Source organism: Eumetopias jubatus, unplaced genomic scaffold, assembly GCF_037043125.1.
Source record: "Eumetopias jubatus isolate StellerSeaLion01/CBP00866 unplaced genomic scaffold, mEumJub1_p1.0 scaffold_9, whole genome shotgun sequence".
Lineage (NCBI taxonomy): Eukaryota > Metazoa > Chordata > Mammalia > Carnivora > Otariidae > Eumetopias > Eumetopias jubatus.
This window is the reverse complement of record NW_028274815.1, coordinates 119784749-119803835: the sequence shown is the minus strand read 5'-3', so window position 1 is coordinate 119803835 and position 19087 is coordinate 119784749. Positions and strand designations below refer to the sequence as shown.

At 47.2% G+C, this 19087-nt stretch overlaps 2 protein-coding genes across 3 annotated transcripts in view; both read right to left on the bottom strand.

The window, feature by feature from the left end:
- Window positions 1–3336: 3336 nt before the first annotated feature.
- ADIG (adipogenin) lies at window positions 3337–7204 on the bottom strand. Its single transcript, XM_028121873.1, is given in 3 exon segments — window positions 3337–3435; window positions 3438–3457; window positions 7078–7204. Coding segments are annotated over 3 exon segments (246 nt in total).
- A 2735-nt stretch (window positions 7205–9939) lies between these two features.
- Window positions 9940–19087, bottom strand: part of RALGAPB (Ral GTPase activating protein non-catalytic subunit beta) — an 82499-nt gene continuing 73351 nt past the window's right edge. For both annotated transcript variants that reach the window (XM_028121874.2, XM_028121875.2), the window contains exons 27-30: window positions 18407–18515; window positions 17547–17625; window positions 14736–14884; window positions 9940–14049 (exon numbers count right to left, since the gene is read on the bottom strand). In XM_028121874.2, the coding sequence (XP_027977675.1) occupies window positions 13856–14049; window positions 14736–14884; window positions 17547–17625; window positions 18407–18515 (531 nt within the window). In that variant the 3' untranslated portion in view covers window positions 9940–13855. The remainder of the gene's footprint in view (window positions 14050–14735; window positions 14885–17546; window positions 17626–18406; window positions 18516–19087) is intronic.

Genomic DNA, 19087 nt, shown 5'->3' with positions numbered 1-19087 from the left:
TGACTTCAGGCAAGTGCCTTAACCTCTCTGAGTCACAGCTTCCTCATCATTTAGATGAAAATCTTGCCTGTCTCGAGGGGTGGCCATGAGGATTCAGTGGGATAATACGTGTCAAGGACTCAGACTGGGCCTGGCACACAATGTACACCAAGCACCTTATTCCCAGTTCCCTTGGCGGCCGCGTACGGAGCATTTACACAGGGTCGGCCCAGCCCTGTGCTCAGAGCTTTCCATGCACGGCTGTGCCAAGTCCTCACCCAAGAGGGTGGTAGGGATTATTGCCTCCTGCTGAAACTATACACGGAAGTCCTAGCCCCCAGGACCTCAGAATAGGACCTTTTTTGGAAATCGGGTCTCGACAGAGGTAATCAAGTTAAAATGCAGTCACTAGGCTGGGCCCTCGCCAATGAGGTGCCCGTATGGCAAGGGGCAATTTCGACAGAGACACACACACAGAGGGAGCCGATGCAAAGACACGCGGGGAGAAGGCTGTGTGAAGAGGGAGGCAGGGGCTGGAGGGACACAGCCAGAAGCCAAGGAACATCTGGAGCTTCCAGAAGCAGGATCCTTCCCGCAGGTTCAGAGGGAGCACGTCATGCCAGCACCCTCTGGACTCCTGGCCTCCAGACTGTGGAACAATCCATTTCTGTTGTTCTAGGCCGTCCAGTCTGTGCTGCTCTGTGGTGGCCACCACACGAAAAATGAATACAGAGAGGATTGGCCTCGTGTTGCCAAGACACTGAGGCTCCTGGGGGTGGGGGTGGGAGAGGGAGGGGCTTGCACTCAGGGTTCCAGAGCTTCTGGATAGAGATGGAAAATAAGGGCATGCCTGGGAGATGTGTCATGCCATAGGTCCAGAGAGAGAGCCACGTCCACCTACTGTTCTGAGTTTACTTGTGTGTCTTACAAACTTCAACGGCACAAGCTTCAGCAGCATCGTCCAGGCTAGGAAGAGCCAAGGATATCACTGGGGATCTTGAGAAATACCTCTCAGTTAGCAGTCAGGAAAATGGGGCACTTCCAGGCTGTGTGACTTTGGGTGAGTTACTTAACCTCTCTGACCTCAGTTTCCTCATCTGAAAATGGAATTATGACCCACTTTACAGGGTTGTTGCGAGGATCAAATAAGACAACTCATGGGAAGTGCTTAGCCCTGGGGCAGGCACACGGCAGCAAGCACTCAGCCACGGCTGCTATAATAGGGATGATGTCTCTTGGGGAGCTAATAATTTAGGCTCCTTTTTCTCTCCTCTGGATAGCTGAAGAGCCTTGTGATGACTGGTGGGATGTGGGGTGGCAGAGGAACGGACACCAGGAGGGTTAGTCCCCTTCTCCTGCCATCAACTCTGCTGCCCCTGGGCAGCCAGTGAGGGTGTAAGGACAGGGGCTTTCTTCAAAGGGCAGAACCCTGCCTCCCCTGCACCTCCCCCACACTCCACGCTGGAGAAGACCCGGCACAGTGGATTCAGGGCCTCGGCTCAAACCCCAACTCCCCTGGCGTGGCTCCAAGCCAGACACTTGGTCATTCTGTGCCTCATTTTCCCCATCTGTGAAACAGGGATAACCAAAAACCCTACCTCATAGAATTCTGGTGAGGGATAAAACCCCTGTATAAGGCACAGGGAAAAGCGCCTGGTACACCATAGATGTTCACTAAATGTGAGTTATTTTTATAACTAGGCATATGTAACCGCTCTGTATTTATAAAATGAGTATTTGTTATTGAAGTCAACCTAAAGGCGAATCAAGGAGTGTGAAATTATAGATTGGGAGCTGAGGGTAAGATCCCCCAACCCTTTGAAAGGGTGGGAGAAGAGTCAGGCATTCCCAAAGATGGTCAAGGACGGTTGGAGTCAGTGCCGGGGGTTGGGCCCAGAGCCCACAGCTTGTTAAATGAATGCCTGGGCCCAGTGTGTTTATCAGGGGTCTCCTGAGCACAGGAACCCCTTCGTCTCTTTAATACGGACTCACACCTTCTGGCCCAGCCGTCCTAGGACATCCTCTGCGTTCAGGCGGCCAATTTCTCCCCAAGTGCCTGCTTATCCCATCTTCACAGGCTCAGGCTCCTCCCCAGGGACCCTGGGAGATCACCTGTAGTGAGAGAAGAGGTGGGTCCTCTGGAGGCTTTCCTGAGTCCATTGGTGGAGGAGAGGAGTTGGGGACCCCAGGGAAGCCCCTCACTCGCCAGAGTCCTCTTCCCTCGCCAGTGAATCTCTCCCATCCACCTCGGTTACCACCACCACCGCTCCACGGACTCCAGAAAAGCCAGGCTGGAAAAGCATGGAAGGTTGGGCCTAGGGATGACAATGGATTGAAGGGGTGAGAGAGGAAAAGATATAGGATGGGGTGGGAAGGGCTCGGTAGGAATGGGGCAGGATTCTGGAGCAGAGTCCGAAAGTCTCCTCTTCTCACCCCACTAACTGTACACAAACAGGACAGGCTACACAATTTGTGGGCCCGTTAAAAAAATGAATGTGTGGGGCCCCTCATTCAAAAATTAAAAAATTTTAAGATAAGAGACAGCAGAACGTTAAAGCACGCACGGGGCTCTTAGAGCTGAGAAGGACCGTTAGAGCATCGGGGTCATTGACACGGGGACGACATTTAACTGCACTGGAATGGATGAGGCCTTGCCGAGGTGTTCAGTAACTTTGGGCAAATTACTTACTGCTCTGCCACTCAGAGTTCTCATTTGCAAAATGGAGGTAAGAATTATACCCTCTTCATAGGATCTCATGCATGAGCTTGTGAAAGGGAAGTGCTCTCGGCCCAGGCCCTGCTGCCCCTTAAGTGTCCGAAGACTATCAGCGAGCATCATCACCGGCATCGTGTCATTCCCCCTCAAAGAGCGGTGTGTCAGGAGTGCTGGGAGGGCTTTGCATTTGGAGCATCAATTATCGGGCACATTGGGAGGTGGTAAGTGCTATGGCAGAAGACAGTCTAGAGCAGAGTAAGGGGAACATTTGAGCTCAACCTCAGAGGTGAGGGAGCGCGCCAAGTGGTTGTGGGGGAGAAGAGTTCCAAGCAGAGGGAGCGGTCAGTGCAAAGACTCTCAGTAAGGAGAGTGGTGGGAGGTGAGGTTATGGAGGTAAAGGGTAGGGAATCTTTGTAAAGGAACTCTTTATGGCAGAGGAAGCTGGTCCTCCAACATGGTGAAAACAGGTCTCCAACAGAACGAAGCAGAGGGTTCCCCAACATGGCAGAGACAACAAGCTCTCCGGCGTGGTGGAGGAAGCGGACCTCCAACATGGCAGCCGCCCTAGGCTTTGGGTAGGACCCGAAGCTCCCCATTCCTGCCCCCCGCCCCCCAGAACGGTCTCACCTGGCTGAACAGGCTCACCAGCTGGGCCTCTCCTCCTTTTAGCTATGGAGTGTCCCCTCCCAGCAAAACTGGGCTGGGCCTTTGATCCAGGGCTCCCAGTCAAAGCATAAATCTATGAGTCATTTTCCTCTGAATCTGTGGAGGTACAAGATAAGGCCGCAGGTGGTCACATCCTGACCCAAAAGGAGCCCCCTGCCAAGCCTGGGCATCCCTGCAACCTTGTCTGAGACCAAGGGGCCAAGCAGAACCATGACATATGGGACAGCCCTGAGATCTCAGGAAGACTTGAGGACCTTGAAGGTGACCAGGGACCAAAAAAGGTTGTCATAGCACTCAGAAAGTGGCCATACCCACCTGCTAAATAGGGACAGGCCCTACAGGCGAACAAATGACCTACTTGCATTGGGTGTGGTCCAAGAGCGGGCACTGAGGAGACACAAACCCAACCATTGGCCCATCCATCCATTCGTCCACTTATTAACAAATATCTGAGCATATATGTACAAGATTTCTCTGCAGCACTGTCTTGCGGTGAAAAATGCACAAGCAATAAAATACCCTGGAAACTGTGTGTGCGTGTATGTGTGTGTGTGTGTGTGTGTGTGTGTGTGTGTCCATCCTGAGAGGTCAGGGTGACGGAGGTGTGGGACAGGCGCACTGCATAAAGAGCTGCCTCTCCATCCAGTGGCATGTCAGAAGCTGTTAAAACAACCATGAGACCTGTAGCTTTCGACTTGCAGGATGTCTGTGATACATCACAAGCAAGTTTCAGAGAAATGTATAGGGTAGGATCTCCTCCCCCCCTTTTTTTTTGAAAAACAAGTAACAATCCGCCCACACTTTTTTGGAAAACCTGCCTGTGTTGTTAGATAGGTGCATGAGCTCGCTACAGTGATGTCTCTGGGAAGGCAAGGTGAAGGAGAAAGGAGAAGGGATGGGGGAATTCTCCTTCTCACTATACTCTTAAGGTGTCTCACTGGTGACAGAGAAGTAACGGAGGCCGAAGAGAGCTCTCCGCTTGCAGGCCAAGAGCAGGAGACAGAAAAGGCGGGCTCCATTTCCTCATCTGTAAAATGGGCATATTACAGCCCTAGGAGGAGAGTTTAACGGACGTAGACCATGTACAACAACAGGTGCTCATCCAAGTTGGCAGCGATGAGGATTTACAAATCAGTGTGAGGGCTTGAAGCAACTGCTCTTCACTACGGATCGTGATTGGTTTTTGAACACATGCTACCTGCTAAGTGTTTCACGTGCATTTTCTCATTTAATCCTGTTAACAACGACTTGAAGGCATTTACTAGTGGTTACTTGTATTTTACAGATGAGGAAGGTTCAGAAAGGTGGACTGTCCAGGCTCACAGCCAGAAGTGGTGGTGCTGGACTCCGATCAGCCTCCCGGCACCAGTGCCCTGCGGTTCCATGGGGTGCACCTGTTTGAAGTCGGGGGATTCAGAGGCAGCTTTGCACTTAACACCTCGCTCCAAGGATCACCATGAGGTGAGCAGGACCCTCAACAGGCATGTTTCAGCCCTAAATCCATCTCTTTGGAGGTCTCTCTTCTTTCTTCCGCAAATTCCTTTCCGATCACAAAGGAAATGTCCTCCGAGGAGCCCCTTCCCCTTGAAGGGCGCACGTGGCTTCATCCTCTCCTCCTGTCGTGGTCCGGGATTAGTGTTGCCCCCACTGGCCGGCTTCTCCAGGGCTCAGCTGCCTACGACCTTTTCTTGCCTCGGTGCCAAGCTTTCCAGGCAGCTCCCTTCTCCCCTTGCTCCATCTCCATCCTCCTGGGCCACATGGCACTCCCTGCTCAAACCGGCCACCTTCCGGGCCCTGGAACTGACCTGCTGAGCAGGGGAGGGGTCAGAGCTAGTCCTGTCTGCTTTTCACACCAGATTCCAGGCCAAACTGATTCCAGTGAAGAGATCCACAGCAGAAGAGAAAACTGCCGGCCAGGGTGTCCTTGAGAAGCAGCTCCCCCAAAGCCCGGCAGGCCCAGACCCTGGCACAAGGACATGACCAAGGCAACAATGCTAAGAACTCCGAGAAGAGTGCTCCCCTCACTTTAAGGACAGCTTCTGGTCATTGCAAATTACCAAATGCCTTCTTGCGAAGGGCCATGTGAGATGAGGGAGAAAGTCTGAGAAAAGGTCAGGACGGGGCAGGCTGTGGATGGTTTTAGAGCAGGGCCTTCAGGGAGAATGAATTGCTGGAGATTAGTGCCTTAGACCGTAGGTGAGGTGCCACGTTGCCTCCGGAGAAGCCGTCTGAAGCCAGGCCTGCGCTTCCTCCCACCTCGACAAAACTGTCACTGAAACAGATTATTCCGCAGCCTGTGAGCACCTACTATGTGCCGCATGCGTACACGTCCTGGCTGCCCTGCCCTTCACATGCATCTCTCCACAGCCCCAAAGGGTAGGGGCCGATATTATCTCCATCCTGCAGGTGAGAAACCCAAGGCTCAGAGAGGACTTGCCCAAAGTCACAGAGCCGGGGGCAGGCAGAGCCAGGATGTGGCAACCAGATAACCGGCACTCTCAAGTAGTTCATAGGTGTGTGACCTGGGCACGTGGCTTCTCTCCCTGAGCCTCGGTTTCCTCAGTTGGGCAATAAGGATTACTTCGCAGGGTTATTCTGAGGATTAAATGAGATGATGCACATCATCTTGTTTGGCACAACCTTTAGTACGTGTTGAAAAAAGGTTAGCAGTTATTCTGAGCGATGAAGGGGCAAGGCTAAAATGTGGGCCCACGTCCTAGCCTCCGGAGAGATGGCTTTTACAGCCACTACACGGACAAGTGCCCTGACTCCCACCAGCCACCAGCTGGATGCCCGAGGTGCGCCCCTCAGGGAGGGCTGCAGCCCACCCCGGGAATATGAGAATGTAAACAGACATTTTCTGGACGCTCTTGCCAGGAACTCCCAGTAATGACGCCATCAGCAGCCCGCACGCCTGAGAACATGTGGCAGATCTGGGGATGGACCGCTTACCCTGTCTCAATGCCGTCTGACCAGAGCTGGCCGCACGTCAGCACCCTCCCTGCCTAGCTGACCAGAGGTCTTGGAACTGAGAAGCAGGAGGTGGAAGGTCCCGGGGAGAGGCCCCGTGGAGAGGGGAGCCCCCAGGGAGATAGGATACCTGCGGAGCAGAAAGCCATCCCCGCCACCGGCCCCCAGCTTCCGTCGTGGCCAGCTCCACCCTGCCCCCCGTTCCTCTGGGTGGCATGGTGAGCTCAGGACAAGTGTCTGTCAGCCTCCATGATCTTGCGACCCCAAGAACCCAGATGCCTCCCTGATGTATAGTCTGGGCAGAAAGCTGTGTGAGTGGTCTCTTGGCACCTGATAAATGCCTAGGGCTGCCATATCCCATTGTGTAGGTTGTTTACTGCACAAAACTACCCAGCTGAGGGACTGGGAGGGGCTGAAGTCCAGCCCATGCCTTGTTCCCCCAGCCTTGTGCCCTGGCTAGTCCCAGGAAAGGGTCCCTTTGACCAGTTCATCTGGGGGCAGGGGCCACCTCTGATTTGTGCCAAGCAGTGGCCCTGAGGGGACACAAGTGTGCACACAAACACACTGCTTCCCCAACTCAGGGGCTCACTCTTGGCCTCTAAACTACTCAATTAATCCTTTGCTCCTACAGGTCACTGCTTGTCTCAGCCAGCGGTTAAGGTGCATAAAGGAAACTCTTCTCTCTGCAGTTGCTCCAGGACCCCCCTGCCCAGCTCCACGATTAGGGCCCGGCCTGGGCAGCTCACCTTGGCTCAGTAAGAAGCGGAGCCAGACGATCAACAGGAACAACAGCAAGCTCACGGGCAGGCAGAGCCAGAGCACCAGGAAAGAAAACGTGAGGTCGCTCACCAGCGGCACCAGGGGGTACTTCATGGTGCATGTGTGGCTAAGCCAGGCCTGCCCGGGCTGGGCTGGCAGGGCTGCCGTGGGGACCCAGTGGGCCGGGCCACACTCTGCTCTCGGCCCAATCGTGACTGAGCGGGTGACATAACAAGGAAGTCACAGTGTCCTTCAGGCAAAGGGAGAGCTGTTTTGGACGAGTGCTTTTGGACCAGCGGGTGGAAGCTAGTGGCAGTGAGACAGTTTGGCCAAGAACAGAAGCCCAGGCTTCCAGGCAGGCAGGCCTGGGTCCAAATCCCTGCCAAAATGCTATGGGTTCATGGGACACCTCCTTGGATCTTCTTGTAAGATGGAAAGAATTCTTACCTCAGCAAGCTGCTAAAAGTTAGAAGAATAAATGATGGGACAAACATCGCCCCCAGGTGGCTGTTCAAGTATGAGGTCACAGATTCCTTCAGGGGCCGGCCAGGTCCCGGGCCTGTCCTTCTGGCTACAGGTGCCCACATCTGCACTTGGTGGCAGTGGCGGGGGCTGTGGCGACCTGGATGGACGTTGGTGCGTCCAAAGCAGGCAGCTGTCGCAGCTTCGGGCAGTTAACTGCTGCGTGGGAGAGGCAGGCCCGGTAGTGCCACATCTCCTTTCCCAAGAGAGCTGCCCAAATCTGCACTTTTATGTGAAATCTCCCCATTTAAAAATGTTGCATCAAGCACTGAAACACTGTTGGCTCAGGAAAACAAGACTGCTGGGCCAGCCTGGGTCACTGGGTTGCTATTTAAAAACTTCCTAAGACACAGTAGGCCCTCAATAAATATTTAATCTGGAAACTTCTGCACCTCTTCTTATTAGAGTTTTCAGTGAAGGGCTTCTAAGTGGTTAGCCTTGTTCGTCTCCCAAGGAGAGAGAACACTCTCAAATGCCGATCTTCTCTCTTCCTACCTCATCTGTCATTCGTTCATGTAGTAGTACACCTCCATGTGCCAGGCCCCGTGGCAGGAAGGAGGCCCTGGACCTCCAGGGCCTGGCCATCCCCAAGCTGGAGGGAGACTCTGGCCAGACAGGGAGCCTGACAGGTGCGGGGAGCTCACAGGAGGCATGGCTGGTGCCTATGGAAGGGGAGGCAGAAGCACTGCAGGCCCCAAGAGGGTCCTGGACCAGCTACGTCAGTCATTACGGGCAAGTGTCTGTGAAACACACCAATTCCTACCCTTCCCCCCGCTCTACTGAGTCAGAACCTCCAGGTGAGCCTTAGGACACCATGGTAATGAGCAACCAGTCAGACGCAGCCCTGATTTTGGTGCCACAGCAACTCATCAGGCCAACCCAGTTCCAGGCTGGGAGAGCAGCTGCAAGAAGTGGGTGGTAGACCTGGGGGAGACATGGGGTGGACGGACCCCCCTTACTGGAGGATACCGGCTCACAGAGAAAGGCAAGAGGGCCAGCCACAGAAAAAAACAGGGAAGGGGTGGAAGGAGGGGAGGGGCAGGGAGAGCTGGAGCTCGGAAGCCAGTGGCTTAGAGACAGTTTCAGCCCAATGGTGGGATGACTGGAGTCCCCAGAAGAGGCAGCCTGGGCAGAGAGCATTAGAATGCATGTACAAGAAGAACAGTGCCTTGGCAGGCTGTGCCACTCAGAGCCCAGAGGCCAAGACCAGGAGTGGTTTGGGCTGGGGATCTCTTGGCACTGACTCCTGAAGGAGCTGAGCAGCACCGGTGGGAAAGGCTTGAACACACACTCTCCTCAGAGCCCAAAACAGGACCACTCTGCAATCAGCCTGACACGTCGCTGGCCACCAAGGACCCGCTGGAGGTCCTGTGGGCAGAGCAGGCAGGGACGCACAACTACAGGGGAGGCAGCTCAGGGGGTCACATGTTAATGTCCCGTCGAGTCAGTGGCAGGCTGGAGGGACAGCTCTTGGCAGAGGCACCCTCACCATTCTCATTGCTGTTTCCTTGGGTGGTACAACCACCCCACACACGTGGTCTGGGCAGGAAGGCGCTAATCGGGCTGCATGGAACCTTCTCAAGCCAACCCTCCTCACAGGGGCAGTGGGTGGGGGTAGGATGACTTCCTCTGTGTCTCCCCTTTCCTGACTGCTAGCCCTGGCCGAGCCCAGGTTTTGCGCAGGCAGAAAGCACGGCTGCCTTTCTGTGTTGCTGAGATACAGGCAGCCAGCGCCTTGGTGAACAGGAGCCTCCGTACGGGGGGCTTCCACTGGCTGTGTTTGCATTACACAAGCCCTGTGGTGACTCTGTACAGTGACACAGAGCAGCTTATACCTATGCAGGTAAGCAATTCGTGTATAAAAACAGTATGTCACTATGTTGCACCCTGACACTAATATAATGCTGTATGTCAATTATAACTCAGTTAAAAATTATTTTTAAAAATTAATCTAATTTTGGGCACCTGGGTGGCTCAGTTGGCTAAGCAACTGCCTTCGGCTCAGGTCATGATCCTGGAGTCCCGGGATCGAGTCCCACATCGGGCTCCCTGCTCAGCGGGGAGTCTGCTTCTCCCTCTGACCCTCTTCCCTCTCGTGCTATCTCTCATTCCCTCTCTCTCAAATAAATAAATAAAATCTTTAAAAAAAATTAATCTAATTTTGAGTATTCTGTGAAACTCTACAAAACCAGCATGAAAACCCACAGATCTAAATTATGAAGGTCAGGCAAAGCAGAGCACACGCGCCCTGGAAAGAGTAAATGAGAAACACCCGTGCAGGAGTCAAACCCCGGCCTGTCACCAAAAGCACACACAACATTGTTAGATAAGAATCTCCTTAAAATTTAATTGACTAAATGTATTACATTCAATATTCCATGGGTTTCTTCTGGACAAAGGATCAGCATAAATACAAACAAAGCCTCTGGGCCTTGTCCCCTAACTGAAGAAGAGAAAACACAGAAGGCAAGAGACACGGGTACACCTTCGTATTTACATTTCGCCTTTACTTTACAGTTCAGTGCCAGAAATATTTACAGAAAATACAATAAGAAAAAGATCATGTCTTGGCAACATACCGAAATTCATACAAATTGTATATATGATTTCAAGCAAATAATGATACTGCTTATTTTTTAGCCACAACTGCCAAGCCCTTCAGAGGAGAAAGATGTTCTTGGTCACTGCAAGAGGCAAGGACTTGGGAAACTTGGTTTGCTTCAACAAATATTTATTGGGCGCCTACTATATGCAAGGCACTGTGGAATCCCAAATTACACCTTTTCCCTCACCATTAAAAAAAGAAAAGCATCTGAAGAACGTGAGTTGATACTCTGAGAAAAACACTATACAGTACATGGCTTCTTCAGCTACCGAGAACCCACAGTTTGATTCCACACTGAGCGGGTGGATTACCTTCTATCTCTCTGTCTCAGGGAAAGAGGCTGTCACAGAAATCCTTAAAACAGACCATCTAATTCAACCTATTGTTTCATGTAAACACAGAAATCAATTCTTTTCAGGAAGATATAACCTGAATGGGATTTAAAATGCTGAATGGAGAACCACTGCCAGCAGGAGTGTCAAATTACCCCCAATACATCTTTATTACTATCTACCACAAAACAGGTCTTTGAGCAAAGCTGATTTCCACCTTGGGTTAAGTCTCACCTTCCAAAGGAAATAAATGCTCCCGAAGACTGTCCCTCTGAAAATCACTCTGCAGAGCCTGACAAATGCTTCCCCACAGTATGTAGAAAGTAACCATTCATAAAGGCCTCATACACACAACCTGTGGGCAACTGACATTACTGACCAAAGATGTAGGTCTTTTGCATTTCTAAGGAAGTCCAGAGGAGAATGGGCTGCCCTGAAATTGAGGACCAGGAAATGGCAGACAGCATGCGTGCGTGAGGGGTTGTGTATGGCCAGGGCAGGAGGGGGTGAATCCACCATGTAACTATTCCTTTCAGAGGGCCAATGCTAGGTAGGAGGAGGTTTTAGGAGGAAGCACGGGACAAAAGTGGTAGCTGGCTGACCAAGGGAAGGCAAAGCCTCCTCCCTGTCGTCAGTGCTCCCAAACAGAAAGGAGGAGGAAAGCCCCCATCTCCTGAATGGGAAAAAGGACTATGAGGGGCCACCTGCCTCTGTCCCTTGGGTAATGCTTTCCTTGTCACCAAATGCCACACTCATCCACCCCCTGATAACATCTGTCACATGCAGCAACTATACTGTTTAAGCCACAGACCAAAGTGGTCCTTGCTTCCCTTCAAAGTGTTATGAAAAGACACTAGCAAATTTATCAAGTGGACTACTAAAGGTTATTACTAGTGACTAAATATGCTCCTCTGGCATTATTCTACTCAAAGTGATTTTTAACAAAGGCAGTTGGGTGAACTTAGTGACCATGAACTCAAACCCATACTTGTAAAAGTTTCCAAGGGTTCTTACCGCACCCCCTTTTTAGATAAATGTTATTTTGAGCAGAAGGAAGGAGCACCTCACGAGGTGTATGTACCCTATATTCTGTTTGTGCTGTACACACTGGGATCTCATGCCTTTGGGGGCTGCACAGCTCTAAATCTATCCCTCCTTCCCTGGGAGATGATAGGCTTCCAGATTACAAACCGCATTCAACACAGTTATTATTCGCTTATCAGTCATGTATTACAGAGTTGCCAGAAATTAGAGCAAACTGAAGGATCAGGAAGCCTACCCTCAACACGCACATCACAGTATATTTTGCTGACAGTAAAACTATGATAAAGGTAAAAGTTTTATCTGAAGAATCACACCGAGGAAGTACACCTACATCCGTTATTTTTAACCTCTGGAATGTTGTAAGTTGCCTATCAGTTTAAGCCTCCTTTGTTCATGTCCACTAGAAAAAGGGCCCATTTTTTCCTTGAAATGTCAATCTGGAAATTCCATGAAAGTTGTTAAACCTCACCTTATACCTGCTGAGTTAATAAAACATTTTTAGGGTAGAATTTGCTCATCTTTATTTTACACACCCTACCCCCATGCTACCATCTGGAAACACCCAGATTTATTGCCCAGATTAAAAAGAAAATCAATTACCCAATAATATCATACCCTGAATGGAAACTGGAGTCATAGAAGGAGGAGGTAACCTTTACCTGAGCTTAAAACAAACATGAAGAAAAGGGTACAACAAACTTAAAACCAAGAACTGCTATGATACCCACATTTCTTGCTCACAGATGACAAAATACATACTTTTGGAATAGAAATATCTGCACAGGGAACTAGGCCCTACATTATCCCCCACCCTCAAATGAACTCCCCAAACATCAAACCAAGCACACCATTGCGGCCCTGACCTACAGTCTACTGACACCAGAGTTCACGCGGGAAACCACTCTTAACACAGCTGTGAGGACTCCTCTTTGGACTTCAAATGTCACTTATTTTCTTAACATAAAATAATCTTAATAAAGAAGAAAGCAGAGAAGAATAGGAGAAATGAGCAGTGTATACTCTAGCACTGTAACAGGAATCCTTGGAAGGTTGTTCTGGGTCTGGCCACCTCAAAACATTTATCCCTGGCAGAAAAATAGCAGTGAGGTAACAGAAGTATTTCCAAAACCCGGGCAGGGATTTGTTGTGCCTTCAACTGGCAAAGGTCCAGAAAACATGGTCACAACAGCCATTTCTAAGAGCAGCCACCCTAGGGCGTGGTCACTAATGTTTGTCAATTATGATGAAATCCAGTAGCTCTCTGGGAGAGATCTGAATTAGTAGCATTGAGAGGCTATGTCCTGGACCCCAAATTAGAATCCTTCATAAACTACTGCAGTTTCCTGCTTGGTCCTGAAATAAGAGACAATGGATGAAACCAAATAATTTTCAACCCTTGTTGTGAGCTTACACTTCTCAAAATTTAACCAAGAAATTACCAAGGAATTAAAAATGTTTGGCCTGTCATCATGTCCCCAAGCCACACAGCAATGGAGAGAGCGGAGGTATTGCTGCTGTCTTACAACTTTTAACCCCACAAATGCCATCTGTGTCTCCGTTAAAGGACAGGGCCATGCCTCCACTGTAGATCTGCTCCCGGGCTGCCCAGAAACTGAGGCCTTCAGATAGATCTGTGCAGTAATGAGGACGATAACTTTGTGAAATGTGGAGGAAACATGAAACATTTTAATGTCAGGCTTCTTATCTAAACAAAACACATTTATGCTCATTTCTGTCAGTTGGACAGCTGGACGACAAATGGACTTACAAGTGAGCAGAAAGCTGAGATTTTTTTCCTTCTCCTCCATGCTATCATCAGCATGAGTCTTTAAATACCCTGGAAGATTCTGAGACAGATTTCAATTCTGAATATAACCTCCTAAAAAGTGAAGTATAAAACTATCTTCACCTTCTAATTTGCAAATTTGATACTACCAATGCACGTGTTTAAATGAGATGCATAAAGCCTTTCTCCTCAAAAGGCTTATATTTAACTAAAATTGTCACTTTTAAAAGAAAGTTTATGACTAAAATGTATATCATCATTACCAGCAGGAATATGATTGTGTCTGGGAGCCCATTTCACTAGAAAGCCAAAAGTCTTCTATCGAATGGGTTTATGTGTTTCTTCTATTCTGGTGATTAAACAGTAAGCTCTTGGGGAGTGATTTGTTTTTCTTTTTACAGTGATCACCTATCAAATTGTTTTGCTCTGATATCATAGCCCCAAACTGGAGTTCAAGAGTCCTAGACAGACAGTATCTAAGAAGTGCAGTTCTTGAGTCCAACCTCCTGGAAAAGTGAAGTATAAAACTCTGGCTCCAGCTGCTTGTTCCGGTACTTGTTGACGATGTCCGTGATTTTCTGTTTCCGGCGGACATGTGGTGGACTGTAGGAGTCACTCTCCAGTCTCTTTCTTCTACAAATATTAATTACAGTCTGCCTCACCAGAAAACCTTGAAAACAGAGGGTATTAAAATCAATGTGAATAACTAGCCATCTAGGTGAACTGTCAGTATTCAAGTGAACTACTCCCTGCAAAGTCAAACCTAGTTCATTCTATTTGCAAAACTCCCTGTCCCTGGAGAGACGGACAACACTCTACTAAGATAAAACTGTTAGAAGAAATACATGACAAGGGAAAACAGAAGCAAAAATCTGGTCTGACAACCCACTTTCCTGCCCTGGATTATACACAGCTATCTGATTTCCCAGGCCTGGAAGTTTGTGAATCGTAGTTCTACATGTACTTAAGTAGACGAAGCACAGTTAGAACAAAACATGCTTCTTATTTATAGCATTTTTTCTTTTTTTTTTTAGATTTTATTTATTTGAGAGCAAGTGAGAGAGAGAGAGAACAAGCAGGGGGAAGCAGAGGGAGAAACAGACTCCCCGCTGAGCAGTGAGCCTGATGCGGAACTTGATCCCAGGACTCTGGGATCATTACCTGAGCCAAAGGCAGATGCTTAACCAACTGAGCCACCCAGGCGCCCCAAACCACAGCATTTTCTACATGTGCGATCTATTAAGTAATTTCACCATTTCCTTATTTCTACTTCTTCTTGGTTCATAAAAATGTTTAAACAAACAAATAAATAAAAGAGAGAAACCTTAACTCTTCGGCCATATATGAAGACCTTACCAAGTGCTCGCCTGCTGACAATCATCCCATCCACAAGTGGGATGACCATGTTAAATTTTCCAGTGGCTCCTTGAATTTTTATCCGGAATAATCCAGTGTTTAAAGGATGGATAAAGATGACAGGAACTTCTTTTTCAAGAGTGGTAGATCTTAAGAAAAGAAAATTCTTTTTACTCCAAACATATAAAAGTTGAAGTGCCCCGTGTGTAATATAAGAAAATTAAGGACACTTGATGCCGGGCTTGATACAGTCTGATAAGAGCCAACGTGTCAGTCTGCTCAGGATCCTCCTTCTGGGAGCCCATGTTGCTGTACCCAACCTCCCACCCCCATCAACACCTGGCCCTAAAGGCCCATCACTGGGGTTGGGCTTTTCAAACTGACAAAAAAGGGGCTAAAAATGTGTTTTAAAATCACTAGGTAAAACAAACAAACAAAAACAACCAACCACTAGGGACACAGGGTGGAAGCAAAGGCAGAGGAATCTCTGGCAGGAAGCTATGAACCCAGCAACTGGCTATGGGACTTTCTTTCACTTAGTCCCTCCTTCTTGTAGGGAACAAATGTGGGGGTGGCCGGAGTGCAGGGGAATTCCACCACAGTCAACCCTGGCATCTCAAAGCACAAGTGGGAATATAGTTGAGTCCCCCTTATGAGAACCTCTGATAAAATTTTTGTTCAGGGGTTGGGGGGAGGAGATTGTGAGGCCCATTAGTCTGGGCCAGCTGCAAGTGTCCTCCTTAGCAAAGGTGATAAATGGCTGTATCTTGGCAAGGCCAAAGCCTTCAAAGCCTCTGAACAGGCCATGGGTGCTAATTCACAACTGTGCCTTTAGAAGACTGAGACACCCATCATGCTCAGGGATATGTCACCATGTCTAGAGGTACCCATGTTATTACTCTGTGATACTTGCTACAATGTATGTTGGTATTTGTTTTTTTTTTTTTTTTTTTGCTTTCTTTCTATATAGGTAAGGTGATTCTGGCCAAAGCAACACTGAGTCAATTTTCAATACATTATATAAAAATCGTTCATATAGTTAATTCTGTCATCAAGACAAATTCTTGATTTTACCAGTCTACCAACAAAATACGATTTTTACAGTCTAGTCATATTATAACTTTTTTAAAAAATTTTATTTAATTATGTTATGTTAGTCACCATACATCATTAGTTTTTGATGTAGTGATCCACGATTCATTGTTTTCATGTAACACCCAGTGTTCCATGCAGTATGTGCCCTCCTTAATACCCATCACCGGGCTAACCCATCCCCCCACCCCCATATTATAACGTTTGACCTAAAAAGATTGAAACCGTTAACACCACCACCACCAACACAAGACACTTAAAAGTTCTCTTTCAAACTAGTTCTAGAAAAGTTCACCTCGAGAATTATTCTAGTCTCTTCAGTAAGTCAGCATCATGGAGAAAAAAAAAAAGACAAAAAGGGCTGTTCTATAGTAAAAGCACCTGAAGGCATGATAACATCAGACACAAAGTCCCAGAGTGGATTCTGGTTTGAATAAATCAACTATAGAGGATATTTTAGGGAAAATGGAGAAATTTCGATATGAACTGGTTACTAGATAAAATTAAGGAACTATTACTAATTTTATTATTGTGATAATTTTATCTTTATCTATTTGAAAAGTGTTTTTGTTTTTCAGAAATGCAGACTGATATATTTAAAATGTCCGGATCTCTTATAACTTGCTTTAAAATACTTTAGCAGAAAAAACACGAAGTTTTAAGAACGACTTGTCCTCCTGGAGGGGGGTGGAGAGATGGGGTAACCGAGTGATGGGTATTAAGGAGGGCACGTGTTGTGATGAGCATTGGGTGTTATAGACAACTAAGGTTGAACACTACATCGAAAACTTATGATGTGCTATATGCTGGCTTAACTGAACATAAAAAAAAAAAAAAGAATGACTTATCCTTTTCTGGAAATTTAAAAATATGATGTTAAAATAAACCACCTTCACTCCAATTCTATGACAACAATCTAATGATGTTAAGAACAAATTCATCTTAAATGCAATACAAATCAGATCATGTAGCTTGATATCAAAGGCAGCTCTCTGATGTACAAAATAAGGCTAGCATCTGGGGTCAGAAGCCTGAGTTCAGATCACTTTCTCTTTCATTTACTGAATGTGTGAAACTGAAGAATAACTTCTATCATCCTATTTTAATCCATTTGTAAAACAGAAATGATAATGGTACCTCTTGTGAATTGTTTTAAAATACTTGTTTAAACCAAAAGCAAGCAAGCAAAAAGCCTTGAAACTATAAAGCCTACACAGACACATTGTTATTAATCCTAGAATCCAATTATCCCCTTTTATCCTTTTTGTGCATGGGCAGCTAAAATAGGAATCTTAACTATAATAAAGTTAGTATTCCATTTTACTTAGAAATATTTTTCCATTAAATAGCTCATTTAATTAGGACATTTTAACCACCCAGAATGTTTTGACCAATTTAACTCTATTACTCCTATCTAATATTGACAGTCTGTTATTAGTCTTCATTAATACTTAACTGCTTCCACCATTTTTCTCTTTGCTGCAGATAAATGTAAAACAGCAATTAATTATGCCATTTTAAAATGCTTGTTAATTTATCACCTTGTGCACGTTATCTACCAACTTCTTTGATTTTTCCCCTATGCTTATTTCCTATTGCCTTCATCCCTTTTGTTCCCTTATGTCTTTCTTTATGAAATCACAACTGACATATTATCATGAATAGGTTTCTCTAGGCTTCAAGACATGCTGATGAGCCTCAGGCAAAGAAAGAGTGTACCTCAGAGAAGTGCTACTGTTTGCAGTAGTTTCCACACCAGTACTGATCTCTGTCAGCAGCTCTGAGAGGGGAAAGTTTTCTGGAAGAAAATAAGAGCATTACAATTAATACCTCCCTTATATTTCTAAAATAAATAGTATGAAATCGAATTTCCTAATCTCTTTATACAAGTGTGTAATAAATATATGGACTGTGGTATCCTAAAATACATAATCCTAACCATTCCTCACCAAAAAGAAATCTCCCTCAAGACAAATTTTGGCTAAGTTCATCTAAAGCTGAGTTTTTATAGAACATGATCTGTGGTCTTTGAGGGCTTGGTTGGAAAGCAATGATCACACCTTTCCACAAACCCTGAGCTGGATGAGATTCTAGGCTAAGTATGCATTTCTAATGCTCTCATGTTGCTTACATAAAAATTCATAAGAAACTTATCCAAAGCAGAATTCCTAAGGACAAATTAATATTTACACCAGAACTAGACAGTAGGGTTCATGCAGAGGTGAGGAAAGTGTTCCCCTTCCCTTTTCCAGAGGTCTTGGGATGACCAGGAGCTACATGGAGTGGGACCAAGTCGCAACAAGCCATTCACTGTGATATCAACAAGAGCTAAAAGTTTTACATCCCCTAGTCATCACAACTAGGAAGTGCCATGAGTGTCTCCATTTAACAGATGAGTAATCTAAGGCTTAAAGAAACTGAGTGAGAGGCAGAGCCAGGATGCCAACACAGGCTTGCTGAACTCCAGCCCCAGCTTCTGGCCACCATACCACATCTGTGCTGCGTCTCCCCAGACATTCAGCAAGTCATTGTCATTCTATAGTAATTTTACTTATGGACAAAGTCCTTACACACAGTACCTATATCATCATAGCGCTCCACCCAGACTACAGAAACTCTTGTCTCAGGTCCAAGGGGAGGCACGGGGCGACCCTGAGGCAGCTTCTTCATTCTGGAACTGGGACTAAGCTATATGAGATCAAGAAAAGGAGAAGGGGGAGGGGAAAAAAAAGAAGCAGCTTAATAAAACTACCCAGCCACATATTCATCAACCTGCCCAGTGATGTAAATATCAGGTCATGGGAAATCACTTGAGGAAAAAAGTGAAATATATTTGCAAAAAAGCTCTTCTTTGACTCCTGTTTATCAAGTCTCAACCTAGAACAAAGAAATGAAGGTCTTAAATTCTCAAAGAAGATAAGGAATACTGACCAATTATACTTTAATAAAAATAAAACTTGTGGGCAGGGTGCCTGGGTAGCTCAGTCGGTTGGACATCCGACTCTTGGTTTCAGCTCAGGTCCTGATCTTGGGGTTGTGGGATGGAGCCCCGCGTCTGCTGGAGATTTTCTCCCTCTCCCTCTGTCCCTCCACCCGCTAGTGTGCGCTCTTTCTCTCTAAAATAAATGGATAAAGATGTGGTCCATATATATGATGGAATATTACTCAGTCATCAGAAAGGATGAATACCCAACATTTGCATCAACATGGACAGAACTGGAGGAGATTATTCTAAGTGAAATAAGTCAAAAAGAGAAAGA